Source organism: Erigeron canadensis, chromosome 2, assembly GCF_010389155.1.
Source record: "Erigeron canadensis isolate Cc75 chromosome 2, C_canadensis_v1, whole genome shotgun sequence".
In the NCBI taxonomy this organism is placed as follows: domain Eukaryota; kingdom Viridiplantae; phylum Streptophyta; class Magnoliopsida; order Asterales; family Asteraceae; genus Erigeron; species Erigeron canadensis.
The window spans coordinates 27,287,463-27,306,532 of record NC_057762.1 but is presented as its reverse complement, the minus strand read 5'-3'; the positions used below and the strand labels follow the sequence as shown (position 1 = coordinate 27,306,532).

Here is a 19,070-nt window from a genome sequence, read left to right as displayed (position 1 = left end):
TGTTTGTTTATGGGTCTAAATATTAAGATGTAAGAGATTCTAAACCTAAACTTAAGTTCAGACAAACAATCACACATTCCTAATCCTCTCTATTTGTACCTATTTAATTCTTGGTTGTTTCTGGCATTTTTTTTCTTTCTCATAATCGGAGCTTATGCTATTATTTTCATCATTAAAAAAAAAACTGAATCTGTGGCAATGCCGCAGAAAAACTCCCTAGTTAGTACTAGTTTAAACTGTAAGAGCATTCACAGTGGGTGACACTCATTCTCCAAGGACTAGTCCCTGTCAGCACCACATCAGCTCCACATCAGCCCAAGGACTAATACCCAAAAACACCCACAATGTCAGGAGTAGTATATGGCCCACTATTTATTTAATTTTATCTTTTTAACCCAATAATAATAATACTAATATTAATAATATAAAATGTAAATAATAATTATTATTATTATTAATAACATATATAATATTGAAAATATATTTATTCTAGGTGGTTTTTAGAATTATATAACTTAAGGGTAAAACTGAAAATTAATAATAATAATAAATAATAAATAAAGTATACAAACATGGACCACCTACTCCATCTTGTCTTCTTCGTTTCCTTTCACTTCGCAGCCGCCCACCAAACTCGCCGAAAAAATGGCTATGCCTTTTTTTCACGGCCACCACTACACACTGATATATACATACATAACAAATATATACATACAATATACGCATATATAAAATACCTAAAAAGAAAAAAAAAATGGAGAGGAGGTTCGTCTCTGCGGGAACGGACAAAGCGGAACGAACGGAAGGACGAGTTCACACCACCTAACAGTGTGAACTCGTCCTCCAAGCTCGAACGAGTGCAGGGACGAGCTAAACGAGCCCACTGTGAATACTCTAAGGGAAAAATTGACACAACGTGAAAGTAATTACAACTATATATATTTCGAAATTGCTTTTGAAGTGGAGCAGTCTCAATTTTATTGCCCATGTGAAGTGAGACTGTGAGAGGATAACATTGATGAGAGCATAGATTTTTCGCAACAGCATACGATTGTCCCTAAATCACTCGCAGAAGGTTCATGCCTTTGGTAGCTCATTTATAGCTTATAAGACGCTATCCATGAGAAATAATTTAACATCTAAGGCAGAACCCGAATTTACAGTTAGAAATGAATTCACAAATATAGACAGAGTTTAATGATTGAATCCTCACTCTATATAAAGACTAGAGGTCTTTTTTTTATCATTTAAATAAAACCTGAAATAATCTCTCTATTTAGGTTATTTTCAACTCGGGGGATTTTATCTACTCATGGTTTGCTCGTAATTGCTCTAAAAACGAGCCGTTATGAAGTTATTCATTATATGGATAACGAGTGAACGCAAAGGAGATTTTTATTTTTATTGTTACCTATACTAATGATCAGGTAGTTATGTATTGGGAATGTTATATAGAGATTAGTTACTGTTGATGTTCACGGTTATTTCTTAATGTTGGGATTAGTCATGGGTTAATAATCTATACAATATTATAAAAAAAATAACACATTCCCTCGTAATCATTGAAAATGTAATCATATGAATGTACGAAATTGCATTTTCTATATTTCAATTAAAATGCATTCTTATCTAAACCACCCTCACGCTTTTGTCTCGTCTCAATTGATTGTTCAATTATATTGTTGATATATGTATTTTTGATAATGTTGGTTGCTATTGAAACCATGTTATCATCTAATATCTCGTTTAATTGATTGTCCACTTATGGTGTAATGGCATCCTAGCAAATGGGAAATACGACTGTCCTCTTAACAAACAAAATTTTGACATCTAAATTTTGTAAGTGGGGTGTTACAATTTTTCAATTGCTTACTTCATATAAAATAGACATAAAATATAAACGTTTACCTAGTTGAATTATTGCTTATTAGCGGATCCAAAGATCTTCATCTATTCGGCTGAAATCACCCAACAAAAAACCATGAAAATCAATCATAACAGAATTTGAAATTTTTATTGACCTGATTTGACTATCGTACGAACGCTTTCTAGAGAAATAAGCCAAGAGAGCGGCTTCACGGGAGTCAAAATTTCCCAAATTTACTTGTGAATTGGTAACAGGATTTCGAATCCGGGCTATCCATCTTTCATTTTTTCTCCACACACATTTATAACGTTTGGTTACGTATTTTGAATGTTTTGTTGATTGAACCCTTTCTGTTTCTTCCGGATGTTCTGGGTCTTCATTGTACCCGTATATGACGATTTTACCTTCTTCGTGTTCATTATTCATGTTTGATTCCATGATTTGCTTAAGATTTGTGAAGCTTTTCCTGAATGTAGAAAAATATACATATGTTTTGTAATTAAAATGATCAACATAATACACACAAACTGGTTAGATCTAACTATAAAAACTCTAAATCGAACTTATAAAAAATATTAATAAAACGTTTAAAATTTATAACTTAAACGTACCTTATAATAAAATCACAAATCTCGATTGAGGTATTGGTGTTGGATTTCAATGGCGGTGGCGAACTTGAGTTTGAGACCGAGATGGAAAGAAGATTCAGATTTTATAGTCTTTCTATTTTGATGTTATTGTTTTCGACTTTTGAGGGATAATTTTTTTTTTCTTTTTTGAGGTAAGTTAAAAGAAAAGGTGAGAATAAACAAATTTTTTTTTTAGTACATTTGATTAAAAAAATAAGGCCCAAGTACTTTTTTCGTCCTTGTGGTTTTTTGAATAAGCACTTTACATCCTCGCCGTTAATTTTTGGCTAAAATCGTCCTTGTGGTTTGCATTTCATCCTTGGGTCCGTTAACCCCCTCACGTGCCTTGCACGTGAGAGCATATATGTCTTTTTACCCATTTGTTCCTATGGTTAAGTACAAAATTCGTCCTTATGGTTTGTCATTTTTGCATTTTTCATCCTTAAATTTAACAAACTTTCAAACAAAAATTTAATCAAAAATCAAAACAAACTCAAATCAAAAACCTATATATACATCTACATATGAGGATCTAATTTAATACCGGCCGGTACAACTAATTTAACTTATTTTATTTTTTTAAAAAATGTTATAAAACTTACTACAATATAACGAAAATAGTCAAAATATAATTAGAATTCACTCAAAAAAAAAACCCAAACAAATAGGTACTTTATAACAAATTACAAAAAATAACATTAAAGTATTGTAAAAATAATTTTTAAAAAAATTCAAAAAATAAAAAATGTGAATACCGGAAGTATCGGAATAGTAATACCGAAAATATTAGAAATAGTTGTAGCGGGGTACCTTCCGATACCGGTATTACGGGTATACTACCGGTATTTAAAATATTGTATGTGTGTGGTTGCATTTGAAAGTGATTGAGCATATCCTCAAATGTAGGTATATAGGTTTTTGTTTTGTTTGGATTAAATTGGTACGGTAATTTTTATTTTTTTTTTTGAAATTTTTTCCTGGAATTGTTAACGGCGAGGACGAAAAATGCAAAAACGATAAACCACAGGAACGATTTTTGCACTTAACTCCATGAAAAGACGAAAATGCCCCTCACGTGACTTGCATGTGAGGGGTTTAACGGCAAAGTTATAACGGCAGGGACGAAATGCAAACCACAAGGGCGATTTTAGCCAAAAGTTAACGGCGAGGATGAAAAATGCTTATTCAAAAAACCACAGGGACGAAAAAAGTACTTTGGCCAAAAAATAATAATAATTAAAAATAGAGTTAATTGCAAGATTGGTCCCTGTGGTTTGTACGTTTTAGCAAGGGGGTCCTTATTCGATAATCGTTGCAACGGGGGTCCTTATTTTGAGATTTCTTTTTGCGAAATTGGTCCAAATTTGATGGATCCGTTAAAGGTGATCGTCAAGTATGCACGTGTGCAGCACATGCATGAGTATTTATGTACTTTTCACTCCACAAGGACCCCATTATTATAATGGAAAAAACAAAGGGACTAATCTTGCAACTAACTCTTCTTTTTGTATAAAAAAAAAAAACTATTGGCCTAAGCATTTCTTAAACATTAAAAAATTTTAGTTTACTTGAAAATTTAATTTACACGTATCATAATTAAAATTATAAATCAAATAAATATGAAACTAAAAATCTTTTAATTATTAATTATATTTAGAAAAAGTTTTATAGACTTACAATTGTTAAAAATAAATCACTAAATAATTCTTTTTAACTTTTCCATAAAAGTATAAATCTTATTAAATAGTTAACTAAAATATATTTTTTAACACTTTTTAGCTTTTCATAATTATTTATTCTTCAATTACTGAAAACATATATCCACTAAAAATTTTAAAACTTATAAATATTTCAATTTATGATTAAACTCCAATTCTCATAATAACTTATATTTACTTTCTAATAATATATCAAAGATTTTGTTTTTTAAGGCAAATATCAAATTACTAGTTTTCTTTTTCTTATATTTGTAGAGTAGAATTTATAAGTTTTTTTTATTTTCATTTATTTAGTAATTTATTTTATTTCAAAATATGTTGTTGACTTTCTGTGTATTTGACTCGAGAATAGATAACTAAAATAACATATATGACATTTATATTATTTGAACAGATTTGTTTTTTTCTTTTTAATAAATATCAAATTATTAACATACAATCTTTTATTTATTTAAGCTTATATAACAACAAAAGTTTATATATAGATCAGTTTTCTAAATTAAAAGTATTTATATAAGGTATATCTTTATTATTAAAAATTTAAAGTTCTTAAATTTAGTATTAGAGACCTAACGAGCAGGTAATTGTATGTTACAATTTCTTGATTTAAATCAAAAAAAAATATCAAGGTGATAATTGCAAGATTGGTCTCTGTGGTTTTTTCATTTTAGCAATGGATCCCTGTGGGGTGAAAAGTACAAAAATTCCCCCACACGTGCACATTTGACGGTCACCTTTAACGGATCTATCAAATTTAGACCAATTTTGCAAAAAAACCTCAAAATAGGGACCCCATTGCAACAATTCTCGAATATGGACCCCTTGCTAAAACGTACAAACCACAGGGACCAGTCTTGCAATTAACTCTTAAAAATAAAAAAAATACATTTTTCGTCCCTGAACTTTACACATTTTGCATTTTTCGTCCTTAAAGTGAAAAAATAGAAAAAAAACCTTAAACTTGACACTTTTTTCGCTTTTCGTCCCCGCAAAAACGGTGTTAGTTTTTCTCCGTTAAGATTGCCAAGATTCGCTAGTTTTTTATTCACTTTTTGTCTTTCCCTTTTTTTCACCTTTTTTTCCCAATTTCATAATTTCAATACTGCCCAATGGTGTATAAACCGTATTTGAAAGTAGAATAAGAGATATATTACAATTGTTTTTATATATTTATACTTACCAAAATTTATTTATTGAAATTTAGATAACACAATATACTTAACAAAAACATTATAGTATAGTGTATAGTTGGTTTGATGATTTATAAAGTTCAATAATCGAAAATGTTTGAAAAAATAATTTACGTATATATATTTAATTAGATATGATCATAATAAATACGATATAAATTTTATTAATACTAAAAATATGAATATTTATTGTTTATTAATGTTATCTTGAAATAATTTTTTATCTTTAAATAAGTCTAGCCTAAAAAAGACATACGTTGTTTTAATATAGAGGCACGCGTCACCTAAAGAAAAACTCCACACGTATTTTAGTACATTGGTAGAGATGACTTGTTATGTGTTTAACTTTGTTATTCATCGTGTTAATTGTACCTTTATGTAATTGTCTCGTTCAATAAATTGTCATGTGTTCATATATATCCGTGCTTTCTATGTATTATTTGATACTAACCTTACTTATTTGATAGTTTCTTTTTAAGATTCGTTGCCTACTCATGTACGATTTCTATATCGGCACATCGCTAAGCAGTTTTGACTTCTCAAAAATAAAAATAAAAAGTGAAAAAAAAAACTAAAGAATGTTTGCAATCTTAACGGAAAAAAACTAATACCGTTATCTCAGAGACAAAAAAAAGTGAAAAAAGTGTCAAGTTTACGGTTCTTTTTGTTATTTTCTCACTTTAGGGATAAGAAGTGCAAAACGTGTCAAGTTGAAGGACGAAAAATGTAATTTACTCAAAAAATAAAAATCCAAATAATATATGGAGGTGTGGTCGTGTGGAATTTAGGGGTGTTGATGGATCGGGTTAAATGAGTTTCGGGTTATTCGGGTTTCGAAGAATTATAAATTAACCCGTAACCCAAACCGAATAAGATTTGGGTTATCCGGGTTTGGGTTGTTCGGGTTCGATTTTTTTGGATCGGGTTTTGGGTAACCCAAATAAAATGTGATTGAATTTACGTGCATTAGTTACGCAACATTGCAACAATATAATTTCAATTTCAAAAACTTGAATAAAAATGATACTTATATTGATTAAGTTCTTTATATCCAAAAGTGTTGAAACACTTTTGATTGTGCGTTTTAGAATTCTCGCATGAAAAGATGATTGTATTATTATAATAAAAGTCATAGACAAAACAAAAAAAGTTATAAACTATATGAAAATGTAAAAACTACTGATATTAAATAAACAAATTTTGACAATATATGACTCTTCTTATATTCATATTGTTATCATCTTTTATTAGTGTATTTTTAAACATCTATTATTATTTAACTTTGCACGATCCTGATTTTGTTTATGAATCAAAATTTAATATTCAAATAATGTATACTTTAAATAAATTTAATGTGTTATATTAGTATATAAACGCATCTTAATTGGGTTATTCGGGTTGACCCAAGTTATAAAATTTTCACCCGCAACCCAAACCAATTAAGTTGTGGGTTATTTTGGTTGACCCAAATGACGACCCACAAACCAAATAACCCAACCCGTTTCATTCAAACCCATTCGGGTTGGGTCGAATTATTTGGGTTTGGTTATCTTCAACACCCCTAGTATGGATGAGTCGGTGTTAGAGATTTGACGGGTTCTATCATAGCTTTACGATTTCAATCTTTGATTTTGAAACACCATCAACAAATTTGGTGAAAAAGCGTTATTTTTTTAACAAAAAATGTTGATTTTTAATTAAAAATGTATGGAAGAAGATTAAAGTCAAAAATTAAAACTATAATATATAAAAAGGTTTTGATAAAACCTGTTAATAAAGCACGAAGATGATCTTTATAATTAAATTTTTATATAATTTTAATGAAGTATATGAATTTGATAATTTAAGTAAAAGTTAGTGTAAAATCAATTGGCTAAATTAACTAGCCTATAGTTGTGAGTACGTTATCTTGGTTTTACTCACAAGTCTCAAGTTTGACTTTTTAAAATGATAAGTTATAAAACAAAGTTAAATGTTCAAAAAAAATATATATTTAAACTAATTAGAACAAAATTTTAATATATTATTATAAATTTTAAAAAATGATATTAAAAACAAAACAATTTTGAAAAAACAATTTTTTTTTTAGGGTTTTGCTAAACAAAGTCCTAAGGGCTTTCGTTAAGGTGCATTAAATAGTTGTACACTTACCATAAAAATTAGGGGGTGGGCTTTTGATATGGAAACGTATAACCTTTTTATGCATGTTAAGTAAAAGCCTAAGAGCTTTGTTTAGCATTTTCCATTTTTTTTTATAGGGACGAATTTATTTTATGGCAACATCGGCAATGTGAATTTTTTATATTTCATGGTAAATTTAGAATTATGTTAAAAGAAATAAATCTAAATAGATAAATCATATACGTAATGATTTCTACTCTCACTTTTTCAGATCATATCTAATTTTAGTGCGATATAATTTTTTTATTGTATATCTATTTTCTAAATCTATTAAACGTTGAATTCAGCCACATACCATATTAAACGCTGAATTCAACCACCTACCGTTAGTCTCTATTTTTTTACACAATTATCATGTCCATCGAACGTTATTACAATCAAACTTTTCACCGTGTGTCTTTGCTACTCGAGATGGAAAATAACCCAACCCAACGGGGAAATCTGTTTGGGGTAGGGACTAGAGCATGTCTACTCTAGTAGAGCATGTCTACTCTAGTCCAGCAAGGCTGGAGGTCCTCATGGGTTCGATCCTCATGCCCAACAAGACTGGAGGTCCTTTTCTACCTATGGTAGAACCTGGAACCAGTCTCTCTACCTTTGGTAGGGGTAAGGCTATCTACATATCAACCCCCCCCATACACCGTCGAAGACGGTATTGGGACCCAAAACCCGTTGAAGACGACATTGGGAGTTACTTACTTACTTACTAGAGCATGTCTACTCTGACCGAATATCAATATCTATATCTATATACATACTTATATAAGTGATTAGTTTTAAAATTATATTCTACCTTTGTAAATAAAATAGAATATTCCACAATCCACACTAATGTCAACTAATATTGTATATATATTTCACAACTTGCACATCCATTTTTCTAAAGATCAAAAACATGTAATATAACCTTCTCTTAAATCATAAAAGTTTTGGTAATTTTTATTGAAATATAATTATCCATATTTGGTCGGGTTTTGAGCATAACTTATCCCCGTCGAGATCCGCAATAAGGTACCGATGGTATCGGATAAGGTTTAGATAGCATATTCGTTATCAAGTTCAGGCTCGAGTTTGGGCGTGGCAATACCCCAAATTTGACCCATTGTCAATTTTACTTGAAAGTTGAAACATATTTCATCTCTCGTGGGCACAAATTTAATAAATATTGATAAGAAAAAAAAAAAAAAAACTATTTATGTACAACGTTAAGTAAAAAGATGAATATCTAGAATGAAAAGTTATAACATTTGATAGATGAATGACTATGAATTAAAATATAGATTAATTATTATATATATTGAAAAGTTTGTTGGCAATAATAGATCAAAATATCCATAATTATGGAGCATATACTTATTTTATTTTATCTATATCTATATCTATATCTACATATAAAAAAAATAACACCTTTCATTTATAGAAATACTAAAATTATTCTATGCAATACGACTTAAAATATATTAATCAAAGCTAACAAAATTGGAATTCAAGTAACGAAGGAGAATTTGATGTGTTTAGAATCCTGGTTTTAAACTTTAGGTCCGCGTGTTTCGTAACAATTTTTCTTAATCGTTATTTAATTAATAACATCTAATTTAATGTGATTGGTTTAGGGGTGTAAAGGGGTTTGGAGAAATCGAGATTCTTTGAAATTTTATTGTTTTAGTTTTTGATTTTATTTTTCAAATACTCCGTATCATTCTTTGTATATGTTTATAATTGTTCTTGACAACAAATGATCCTCAATATATATAAAAGTTATAATAATATGATAAATTATTGGTTTTGGTTTTTTATTGATTTTCTTGCTTTTTATTCGAACATACTGAAGCCAATGTTCAATGTTTATATTTAACATTATAATCATCGTAAAGGTGACAAAATTCCTAGAACCAATTCGACAACTTAAACTAAAGAAAGAAACATATGAAAATTAATTTCATAAAAATATTGAATCTAGTTAACCATTTTTTCTTTCCAATTTTAGTTAAATAAATAATTTGTAGTTTGTTATATCTAGACTTAAGAAAAAAAACACAAACAACAATTTTAGATTATAGTTACGAAAACTAAAGAAGGAAACATATGAAAATGAATTCCATATAACTATTGAATCTAGTTAACCTTTTCTATTTTTAACTTTAGTTAAATAAAAAAAATTGTAGTTTGTTAAATATAAACTCAAGACAAACACAAACTACAATTTTAGACTATAATTACGAAAAACTAAAGAAAAATATATAACTTTTGAAAAGTACATACCAATTCAGCAACAAAGACCCTCTCTAACTTTTGAAAAATATATAACTTTTTTATTTATAACGTTTTGTTCTACTCCGAAACAATCCATACATGCACAACACAGAATCGTAGATGATGGGTAACATGTGTTGGCAAAAGATCTTCAAGATGAACTAATGTGGTCTTATTTTTGGTTGTTGAAGACGAAGCCATGATGAACCTATAATGAATAATAAACTAAATTAATAGAGATAATAATAATAATAACGTAAGAATTTAATGTTAAATAATAACAATAATGATTAAATATGAACAAAGTATATTAAAAAAAACCCTCTTGGTAGTCGCCTTCTTGATAGACGACTATTTTTTTGTTTTGGTCGTAGTTTTTGTTTTTGGTTAAGGATATGTAATGGTTTATTCCTAGGTTGTATATAGATGTAATATAATTTTTAGAAAACTTTCTCAGGACCGTATCCATGAGGGTACAAAGATTTTTTTGAGGCTAGCGACCGATAGCAACTGTAGCATTAGAATAAAGGAATAATGAGGATGGATAATTAGAATAAAGGAGGGAGATTAGGGGTGCCAATTGTACCTCCAACCCACTCTTTTAGTTATATTATAGATTCAATTATCTTCATTAATATATCTAAAATATCCTTAATGAAATAAATTACACCGACAGTCTTTTAATTCTTATAATAACCTCACTAACCACTACATTAACTATATTTACATCAATAGGCAATAGCCTACACTACTCGTTGTCCTTACCATTAGTCGCCGCCGCCACTTGTCACCACCGCATTGCCGCCACCGTCGCCGTATTTACGTGGGCGCCATGCTAGTATTTGAAAAAAGGTTTAAAATTTCAGCTAAGAAAAAAAAAGTTAAATATATTAATTTTAAGACGTTGTCTTCCTTAATTTGTTTCATCGTTAATCTCTCTCATTTTTAAATCTTAAAAACTTACACTATGTTCTTGAGTTTAAATTATAAAGAAAATGAAATGATTAGAAGTCATCATATTTTCTTTTCAAATCACCCAAAAAGTAAAAAGAAACTATTTTAAATAAAATCAACTAAAAAATTCTTTCGACTCATCTTCACTTTTACGAGTATTTCATTTCTATAAATTAAACTCAAAAACACAACTTAATTTACGTGTTATGTTCTTTTTCTTTCTTTCAAACAACACAGTGTTAATCTCTAACACACACACCCCCCATTTGAGAAATAAATTCTCCTTCACACTAACCCCACCATTTTCCCCAATTTCTCAATCCCTCCAAAATCAAAATCAAAATTAGGGTTAGGGTTTTATTTCATTTCATTAAAAAATTCACAAATCATGGCTTCTGAAGAAACTAATCTAGCCCTATCACACCATCACCTACCAGGTTTCCGGACCACCCATCGACCCGGGTCTATACCCGGACCCGATCAACCTGCTGCTGTCTCTACTAGCAATAAAGCCACCCGTGAGTTGACCGGATTCATTGATCACCAACACAGTTTTTTCCGACCCGAAAGTACAAATGAGTTCCGGCAGAGTACGTATTACCCGCCCGGTCTGGCTCGACAGGCTTGGAATGGAAAGGATTCGGGCTCCGGTTCGGGTGATGGATCAGATGAAAATGATGAGAATAATAATAATGTTAGTAGTAATACCAGTGGGCATAGTAGTGAAAAAGATGGAAATGTGAATTTGAATCATATTTCTTCTTTTGGTAAGTTTTCGGAATAAATATTTGATCATGAATAAGTTTATTTGTTTATAGTAGGTGTGTTATTTTGATAATTGGATCCATAGAATCATTCTACTTAAGTTTATACAAGTTTTTATTTATCTAAAAATTTATTGATTTATGTGCTTGTGTTAGTGATCATGTAACACAGGTACGGTAGATGGATCACGAGATAACATAAAAACGGTTGAGTGGTTATAGTAAATGGCTATACAATGTGGTCAAGTTCCAATTTTTTTTTTTTTTACAGAGGATTGTGAGTACGTCGTTTTGTTGGTAATTAATGTAGCCATGCTTGAACTTGATATCAGTCTGTGCAAGAAAGCGAAACGTTGTTGAATTTTTAAGTTTGAATATTGATAGTTGGCTGCATATTTTGTGAGACCAACTTTCTTTTTTCTTTTATTTTGTATATATTTGTATTAGGGTCAACCATTGCTGCGTTGGTTGGTACTTGGTAGAGAATCAACTTGGTTGCATTCAGTTGTTAAAAAATGAAACTGTGCTGCATTCTTTAGCCGTTTGCTCCATAAATAATTCTAGCAACTCTACAAGTATTATGAAATAATAATTTTTTAAAATTTTGTCTTGTTTAAACTTGACATGAAGCGGATATTGATTTCATTTTTTTGAGTGTTAGGTTCTACCAGGGAAGTAGCAAAGGTAGGAAGTGAACCTTCAGGAAATGTTTTAAATGATGCAAGACCGAGTTTAAGCGAGTATCATGAGCATAACGCAAGTCATTACCAGAATGCTCTTGCACTTGTGGACGGTAATGGTGAAGTACACTATTCACAGTATCCTCATGGTGTTGAAGGTTCAGGAGAAGGGCTTAAAAATAGGGAGGCTGAAAAGGGTTGTGGGTTTAGTAGAAGAAAGGATGTTTTTTATTCAGGTGAATCCGGGGAATCACTGAGAACAATACTATCAGATCCTATAACGTAAGCTTCTTCTTGTTAGTTAATTTTCTGATTTTAATTGATTCATTGTAAATGTCTTTGTTTATATCTTTTATCTTTAGAAAACAATATCTTTTTCAAATTAGGTGTAAGAAAGCATCATAATATGTTGTATCTTTCTACAATATTGTGACAAGTGATATTTGTTACAACTACCTGTGCTTGATAAGACAAAAAAATAGGGTCAAATAACCATAACCCTTTTTTGTATGTGGCTATTGTTATATCTTTTTAGTAAAATTTGTATCAGAGTGTTTGTACTTATTCATACTTAGAAGTTACCATTTAAACCCGTTCACTTATAAATGGGCCAAGTTGGGGTATGTTGTGTCTTCGTTTGGGTCAAATTTGTAACATCAATAAGAAAGACTATAAGGGAAATTTTTAAATGGTTCGAACAGGCTGCCCGTATTGTACATTTAAGTGTAATTGCATAAAATCCTCTAAAATTTTATATTCAAAAATTTGGATCATTATTGCATAATATATTTCTTGCAATCACATTTGACATCCGAATTGTTTATAAGAAACATAATTTTTTTTCAAACTAAAGGTGTTTTTGGCCAGCTCAACCAGTTTTGAGATTGTAATTGACCCTGATAGCCCTAAAACTACTTGCCTTTTTTATTACGAGTAATCATTTAATCTATAATATTACTGTTTACGTCGTGTTGAACTTAATGGTCTTAATTTTATACAGAGGGGTACTTATGGATGATGCTATGATATTGCCTTGTGGCCATTCATTCAGTAGTGGTGGAATGCAGCATGTTATGAAGATGGTAAGATTCAGTTACAAGTCTCTGGTATTCGTTTGTGTGTTTATTTAGTTTCCACTTTAATATTTATCCACAGTGAATACTATTATGATCTGTTAATCATACTTTTTGAATGTGGGTTTTCTTAAATTTTGTGACGACCTCTTTCATACGTATTTTTTTTTCCAGAAGGCATGTTACACTTGTTCGCACCCTGTAGCAGAAGGTTTGGTTGCTTCAAATCTATGTAAGAATATATATTCATTTAATTCTAGATTTTCGATGTCCCTTCGTAGTTCATATTCAGCTGCCTGATTTTGTTAATTGTTTAAGCCCCGGTGTATCCACTTTAGTTATTACAAAGTTTATTCTATGTATGATGCAATTGAGCTTTTTATCGGTTTTGCATACCAACATATCAAGCATCATTATTTTATCATTTTCTATGTATATCACCACTTCTATTTCAACACTAGGGCACAACAATTGACGTGAATGAAATTTCCCGCTACTCCTTTTTTGGTTTGCATATGTGAGGCCAACAAATGCTTTCTCTCTTGTATGCGTTGACTGAGATCCAAAGAGGAAAATAAGTTACATGTATTAAGGAACAAGATCGACATAGAAATTAGCAGCTGCATTTTCGCTGTAAAAAGCACAAAGCAATGTGATTCAGGACACCTTTTTCTGCTTAAATTCTAAGGGTATTCAGGGGCATAGGTTTATATTCAAGGCTTATAATCTGCATTTTTTTGCTTTTTTTGGGGGTAAAGGATTTACATTTATTGCTCGTTTATTATCGAAGCAGATGTTTAGAAGCATGATTGTCTTGTATTGATTTTTCGATAATTAAAGTATTACCTTTGCTGACTATATGCTTTCTCTCTCGTTTGCGATGACTGAGATCCAAAGAAAAAAATAAGTTACAATTTTTAAAAAACAAGATTGACCTAGCAATTAGAAACTGTGATTTTGTTATGGTGTTATTATTAAAAAAACACAAAGTGATGTGATCCAGGACAGCTTTATCTGATTAAATTTTAAGGGGATTCAGCAGCGTAGGATCATAATTGAACGCTCAAAATTTACATTCATTGCTTGATTTTTATCGAAGCAGATGTTTAGAAGCAAGATTTTCTGTGTAATTTTCTATAATTACAGTATTACCATCGAGTCCCTCGCCCATATAAACTAGCTAGCATACCATATCTTTTGAACCAAACCAGTTGTTAAATAATCATAGGTTGACTTCCCATCACTTTTAGGTTCTTAGATTTTAGTAGACATGGCAAAATCGGATCGATTTTTATCTGTTCAATCTCTATACCCCTTAAGTCTATCCATTTGACCCGATAGAAGTAAATTGTAACCCAACTTAACCCCTTTTGGATTTTATTCTTTCTGAAACTGAGTTGCACATTTTCTTCTATCCTAAATGTTCAAAAGGCTTGATAATTTTGCATTGCTGACTTTTGAGATGAAAAATGAATCAAGTAAAGTTTATATATATATATTAGATCTATTATCCACAAGCTATATATTTTTTGAGTCTTATTTCGGATTCTTATTGTAGCTCTGCAATTGGCTGTTTCGGCATTTCGCAGGGAGGAAGAGTTTCGAATTCACCATGCATCCAAAAGAAGAAGAGAGAGATTAGACCAGGTGTGTTTATTTCCCAATTAGTCTAAATCTTGTAGATTCCATAGTGTAATCTGACCAGTCCTTTCTATGTAGTAGTAATAAGTTAATGATAATAACTACTCTTTCTCATTGTAAAAGCTGAACAATAGCTATGTCAAGTAATTTAGTCCAATAAGGTGGCAATACGGGCAGATGGTAACAGGTCAAAATGGTTTGAGCCTGTGTGTGTAATCTGGTACAGGAAGGGCCAGACCTGGTTGATCCAACAATACTTTTTATACAAATATTATATTGCTGTGTTAATCATGCCTAGAAAATAATTTATGTCGAATCACATAAATTTTGATATTATTTGTATATGTTCATAGGACCATAAAATTGTTTATAGGGCCCTACAACATTTACAAACATTAACACAATTCACTGAAGTACTTCAGAGTTCAGAATTGATTTTGACAAGTTAACACTTAGTTGCCCAATTTTTGTCTGAGTTGGCCTAGTTTTGACCGGATTTTAACCAATTTGTTTACTAAGTGGCAATTACTTGGATATTTCGTCTCTGACCTTGTGGCGGGAAGTCGGCTATTACTCGGCCTGGGAATTAAATTTTTACAACATTTATAGTTTTAGGATAGCAAACTATATTTTTGAGTATAACCAATTAGGAGTTGTCTACATTAAAAGTGGACTTTGAGTGTCTTTGGACCTGTTTAATCTATTTAACCCATTTGACCTGCTTTTTGGCTGAAGCCTGATCTGACCCGTTTGAGACCACAATCCTATGAATGAGTCCAAATTGCCACCTCTAGCTAGGACCAACAAGAGTTACCAGCCTTTTCACTACATCTGCTATTGCAAACTGACATGTCAATGGTAGCAGGACAGGAGTAATTACAGTGATTCCATGTTCATGGACACACCAAGAGGGAAAAGTTTTCAATTTCCGTTATCAGAGGGTGACCGTGTTATTATCAAGGTTAGTGTCGATGCACATCTATAATTCCTAGATGTTTCTGCTTGCTTACTCATTTTAAGAATAATGAACCAGGGGAACAAGAGGACACCAGAGCGTTTTGTTGGTTGCGAGGCTGTTGTCACAACCCAGTGTTTAAATGGATGGTCAGTCTCTTTTCTTTCTTTACACAAATATCAATTTGTTTCATTTACACCAAATTCCATGCAGAATGATTAGTATGCCTTTCGTTTGTTTCGATGTTACAAAAATAGCAAAGTATTGTTTAGCGATTATGTCACACAGATTATGTATATACAACTTTTCATTGCTTGTTGTTCACCCAGTTTTGTGTATGGTGTTCAGGTACGTTGTGAAGACCCTGGATAATGCAGAGAGCATTAAAGTGCAATATCGCTCATTAGCCAAGGTTTCCGACCATTCATCATCACAACCAACCTCAAGTAAGATGACACCAAATTGGCTCTAGTGATGCATTGAACCCCACTCTCCCCATCTGTAACCGTGGGGACAGTTACATGTGGTGTCGATAATGTATCACGAAGTGTATATGTGTATATAATCTTAGAAGTTGATTGGGTAGCAAGTTTTGCAGATGTACAAAAAGCTATATCTATAAAATGTGCACGGAAGCATAATGTACATGTATTGTAAATGTAATTGTAGAATTTTTTTCAAGTATATATACGAAGCATAATGCACATTATTTATTGAGCAATGCTACAATGACAAAGTAATTACAAACACATCTAATATTCTTTTTATAATAGTTTAATAATTTTTTTAATAATCTTTTACTGTGTAAATGCCATGAAGTTTGTTTTCTTCTTCTTTAAATGTCTATACTATTTCAAGAAGTTTAAAATGATTGCTATAGTGATTGAAAGTTATTTTTATTTATTAAGTTTTTAACTATTAAGTTTATTAATAAAAAAAGAAACAAGGCCAAGTATAACTAATAGGATAGTAGATTGTGCCTACAATGGAGTAATTTCGTGTAAGATGTCTGAAAACGATGCTTTTTGTTTGGTTGTTAATTTAGTCATCAGTGGGTATAATAACCACTTTCAATGCGTCGGGCTGTGAGAAGGCAACATATAGTTGACCAAAGCCGGGTTGTGGCAAGTAAACCTTAATCCTCCATTAGTAGACGATTTCATAGATTCAACAAAAGGCATTGGTAATCCAAAATCCGATAAAGGTGTATCTGTGACACCTAAACTAAATAACAGCTGAATTTCATAAGAATTGAAACCCTCGATCGGTTATGTAACCACTCGGTTAACGTTGCTCTCTTAGCTTAGCAAATAATTGATTCTCCAACAATCTGTTAAGGTGTTCATTTTCTTTGAAATACACGTTTTGCATGTTTTGCTCACAAGACATCGAGCATGGATATACTCGTAATAATAAGGTTTCAATCCATGAGTTTAGAAATTGACAGTAAATATACTCATTATTCAACTTAAATATCAATTGCTTTTTATGTAAATGTTTAGTGGTTTTAGTAATGATTAAGTTAATGAAATTGGTATAAATTGTAAATTTCGAGTTTATATTGGGTAAATAATAATATTCTTGAATTTAGATGGGTAAATATGATAATTTGAGACTTAAATAATTAGGGATGGAAACTGAGACTTAATGATAATCTTTATATATAATAAAGAAGGATTGTTTTTTAACTATTTTTAGAAACAATTATGATGTGGCATGTCTACAATTTTTTTCAAAATGTTTTTATTTTATTTATGATGTCATATATAATTAATAAAATTTTAAAGATAAATAGCCCATTAAATATTTTCAAAATGTTTTATTTTATTTATGATGTCTACAAATTTATTCTTTTAGTAGAAAACAAAATAAATACTTTTTTTATATAATATCATAAATGTCTTTTTATATTTTATTAATGCAATAGGTACTAATATATATAATTATTGTGTTAATCAATTTAATATCTTCAAGTCGAGTTATAATATATAATAACAAAAGTTATATAAATTATTTTAGATTTTTATTGTTTTTAAAATTTTATTAAAAATGTCCGGGTTGAAGTCGAGCTGATTAACTAGTGAAACATTACTACACAATGATTATTCAATGTGTTCGTGTGTTAACATGAGTCCCTAATCTAGTGAGTAAATATGATAAGATGAGATTACCCGAATAAAACTTGGTGTCGTGGGCAATTGTTTTTTTTTATTTTGATGAGCGATTACCGTAGGGAGTTAGCTAGGGTTCGCAATGTCAGAATTTGGCATAGATATTCTTGAACAGGTATTAATATTATTAGATGTAAAAGATCTCATTATTTTCAAAAGTGTATGTAAGTCCTGGAAATCTTTCATCACTAGTCCTCAATTCATTAAATCCCATTTAAACCATAACATTATAACTCACAAAACCAATTATCATGAAGTTTTATATAATAAGCTGGTAATAGCTAGGACGGGTTATGTTTTTGATTTTAGTTATAAAGTACATGACCTTACTTTTGATTTCAAGTCATGTCGTTTTGTTGGTACTTACAATGGTCCTGTATGCATAATATCCCCATTTGATGCACAAGTTTTAGTAGCAAACCCATCAACTAGGGAAGTTCGAAATTTGACAAACCATCATAATATCTCGCCCGCTCCGGACCAGTGCGTAACTACATTAGAATATTAAATATAGGGGTAGTCCAGGCTACGGGTCCCCTAAATCTGTGTTGTTTAATATTTTTAAAAAAAGATGTATTCTTTATTGGTGGTACGGGTCAAAGTAAGATTATGTAACTTTTTTTTTCTTTTCAAAGGTAACTTTTACTGTTTACATCAATCTAGGTAGGCAACAATCAACAACAAACTACATTATTTACATCAATTTCCCATGTAATCGATCTATTTTTTGATCTACTTCTATACCACATCAATGTTAACTTACATCAATTTCCCAATGTCTTGATATTATGAATGATCCATTTCATGTTAACTTTGGTACCAGAGAACCTTTATCATTCCATGCCTTCCATATGCGCCAATATGCCACAATGACGATCCCTTTAAGCGCCTCCTTTTCCTGCCTTTGTATACTCACGTGATCATGAATTTCAATCAAATCCATGACATCAAAACATAAAACAGACCCGCCTTGCACCACGTACTGACAGACCAC

General features: G+C 30.8%; 1 protein-coding gene and 1 long non-coding RNA gene across 2 annotated transcripts; one reads left to right on the top strand and one right to left on the bottom strand.

Moving 5' to 3' along the window:
* Positions 1-1,857: 1,857 nt before the first annotated feature.
* On the bottom strand, positions 1,858-2,637 carry LOC122590136. Its single transcript, XR_006322406.1, has 2 exons — positions 2,479-2,637; positions 1,858-2,333 (listed from the first exon to the last, which is right to left on the bottom strand). It is a non-coding gene; the product is annotated as an uncharacterized LOC122590136 (long non-coding RNA).
* Positions 2,638-11,024: 8,387 nt separating this feature from the next.
* On the top strand, positions 11,025-16,626 carry LOC122588927 (U-box domain-containing protein 62-like). The gene is made up of 8 exons (XM_043761145.1): positions 11,025-11,559; positions 12,218-12,518; positions 13,237-13,318; positions 13,484-13,541; positions 14,868-14,956; positions 15,816-15,911; positions 15,984-16,054; positions 16,254-16,626. Exons 1-8 carry the CDS (start codon positions 11,181-11,183, stop codon positions 16,375-16,377), a joined length of 1,200 nt encoding a protein of 399 aa, XP_043617080.1. The 5' UTR covers positions 11,025-11,180; the 3' UTR covers positions 16,378-16,626.
* Positions 16,627-19,070: the final 2,444 nt, after the last annotated feature.

What these genes read in the sequence shown, in the direction of transcription:
- LOC122588927 (XM_043761145.1), top strand. Translation starts at nt 11,181, where the DNA reads ATGGCTTCTGAAGAAACTAATCTAGCCCTATCACACCATCACCTACCA. An exon ending in GAATCATATTTCTTCTTTTG is followed by an intron (nt 11,560 to 12,217) that starts GTAAGTTTTCGG and finishes TTTGAGTGTTAG; the next exon opens with GTTCTACCAGGGAAGTAGCA. An exon ending in ACCCAGTGTTTAAATGGATG is followed by an intron (nt 16,055 to 16,253) that starts GTCAGTCTCTTT and finishes TATGGTGTTCAG; the next exon opens with GTACGTTGTGAAGACCCTGG.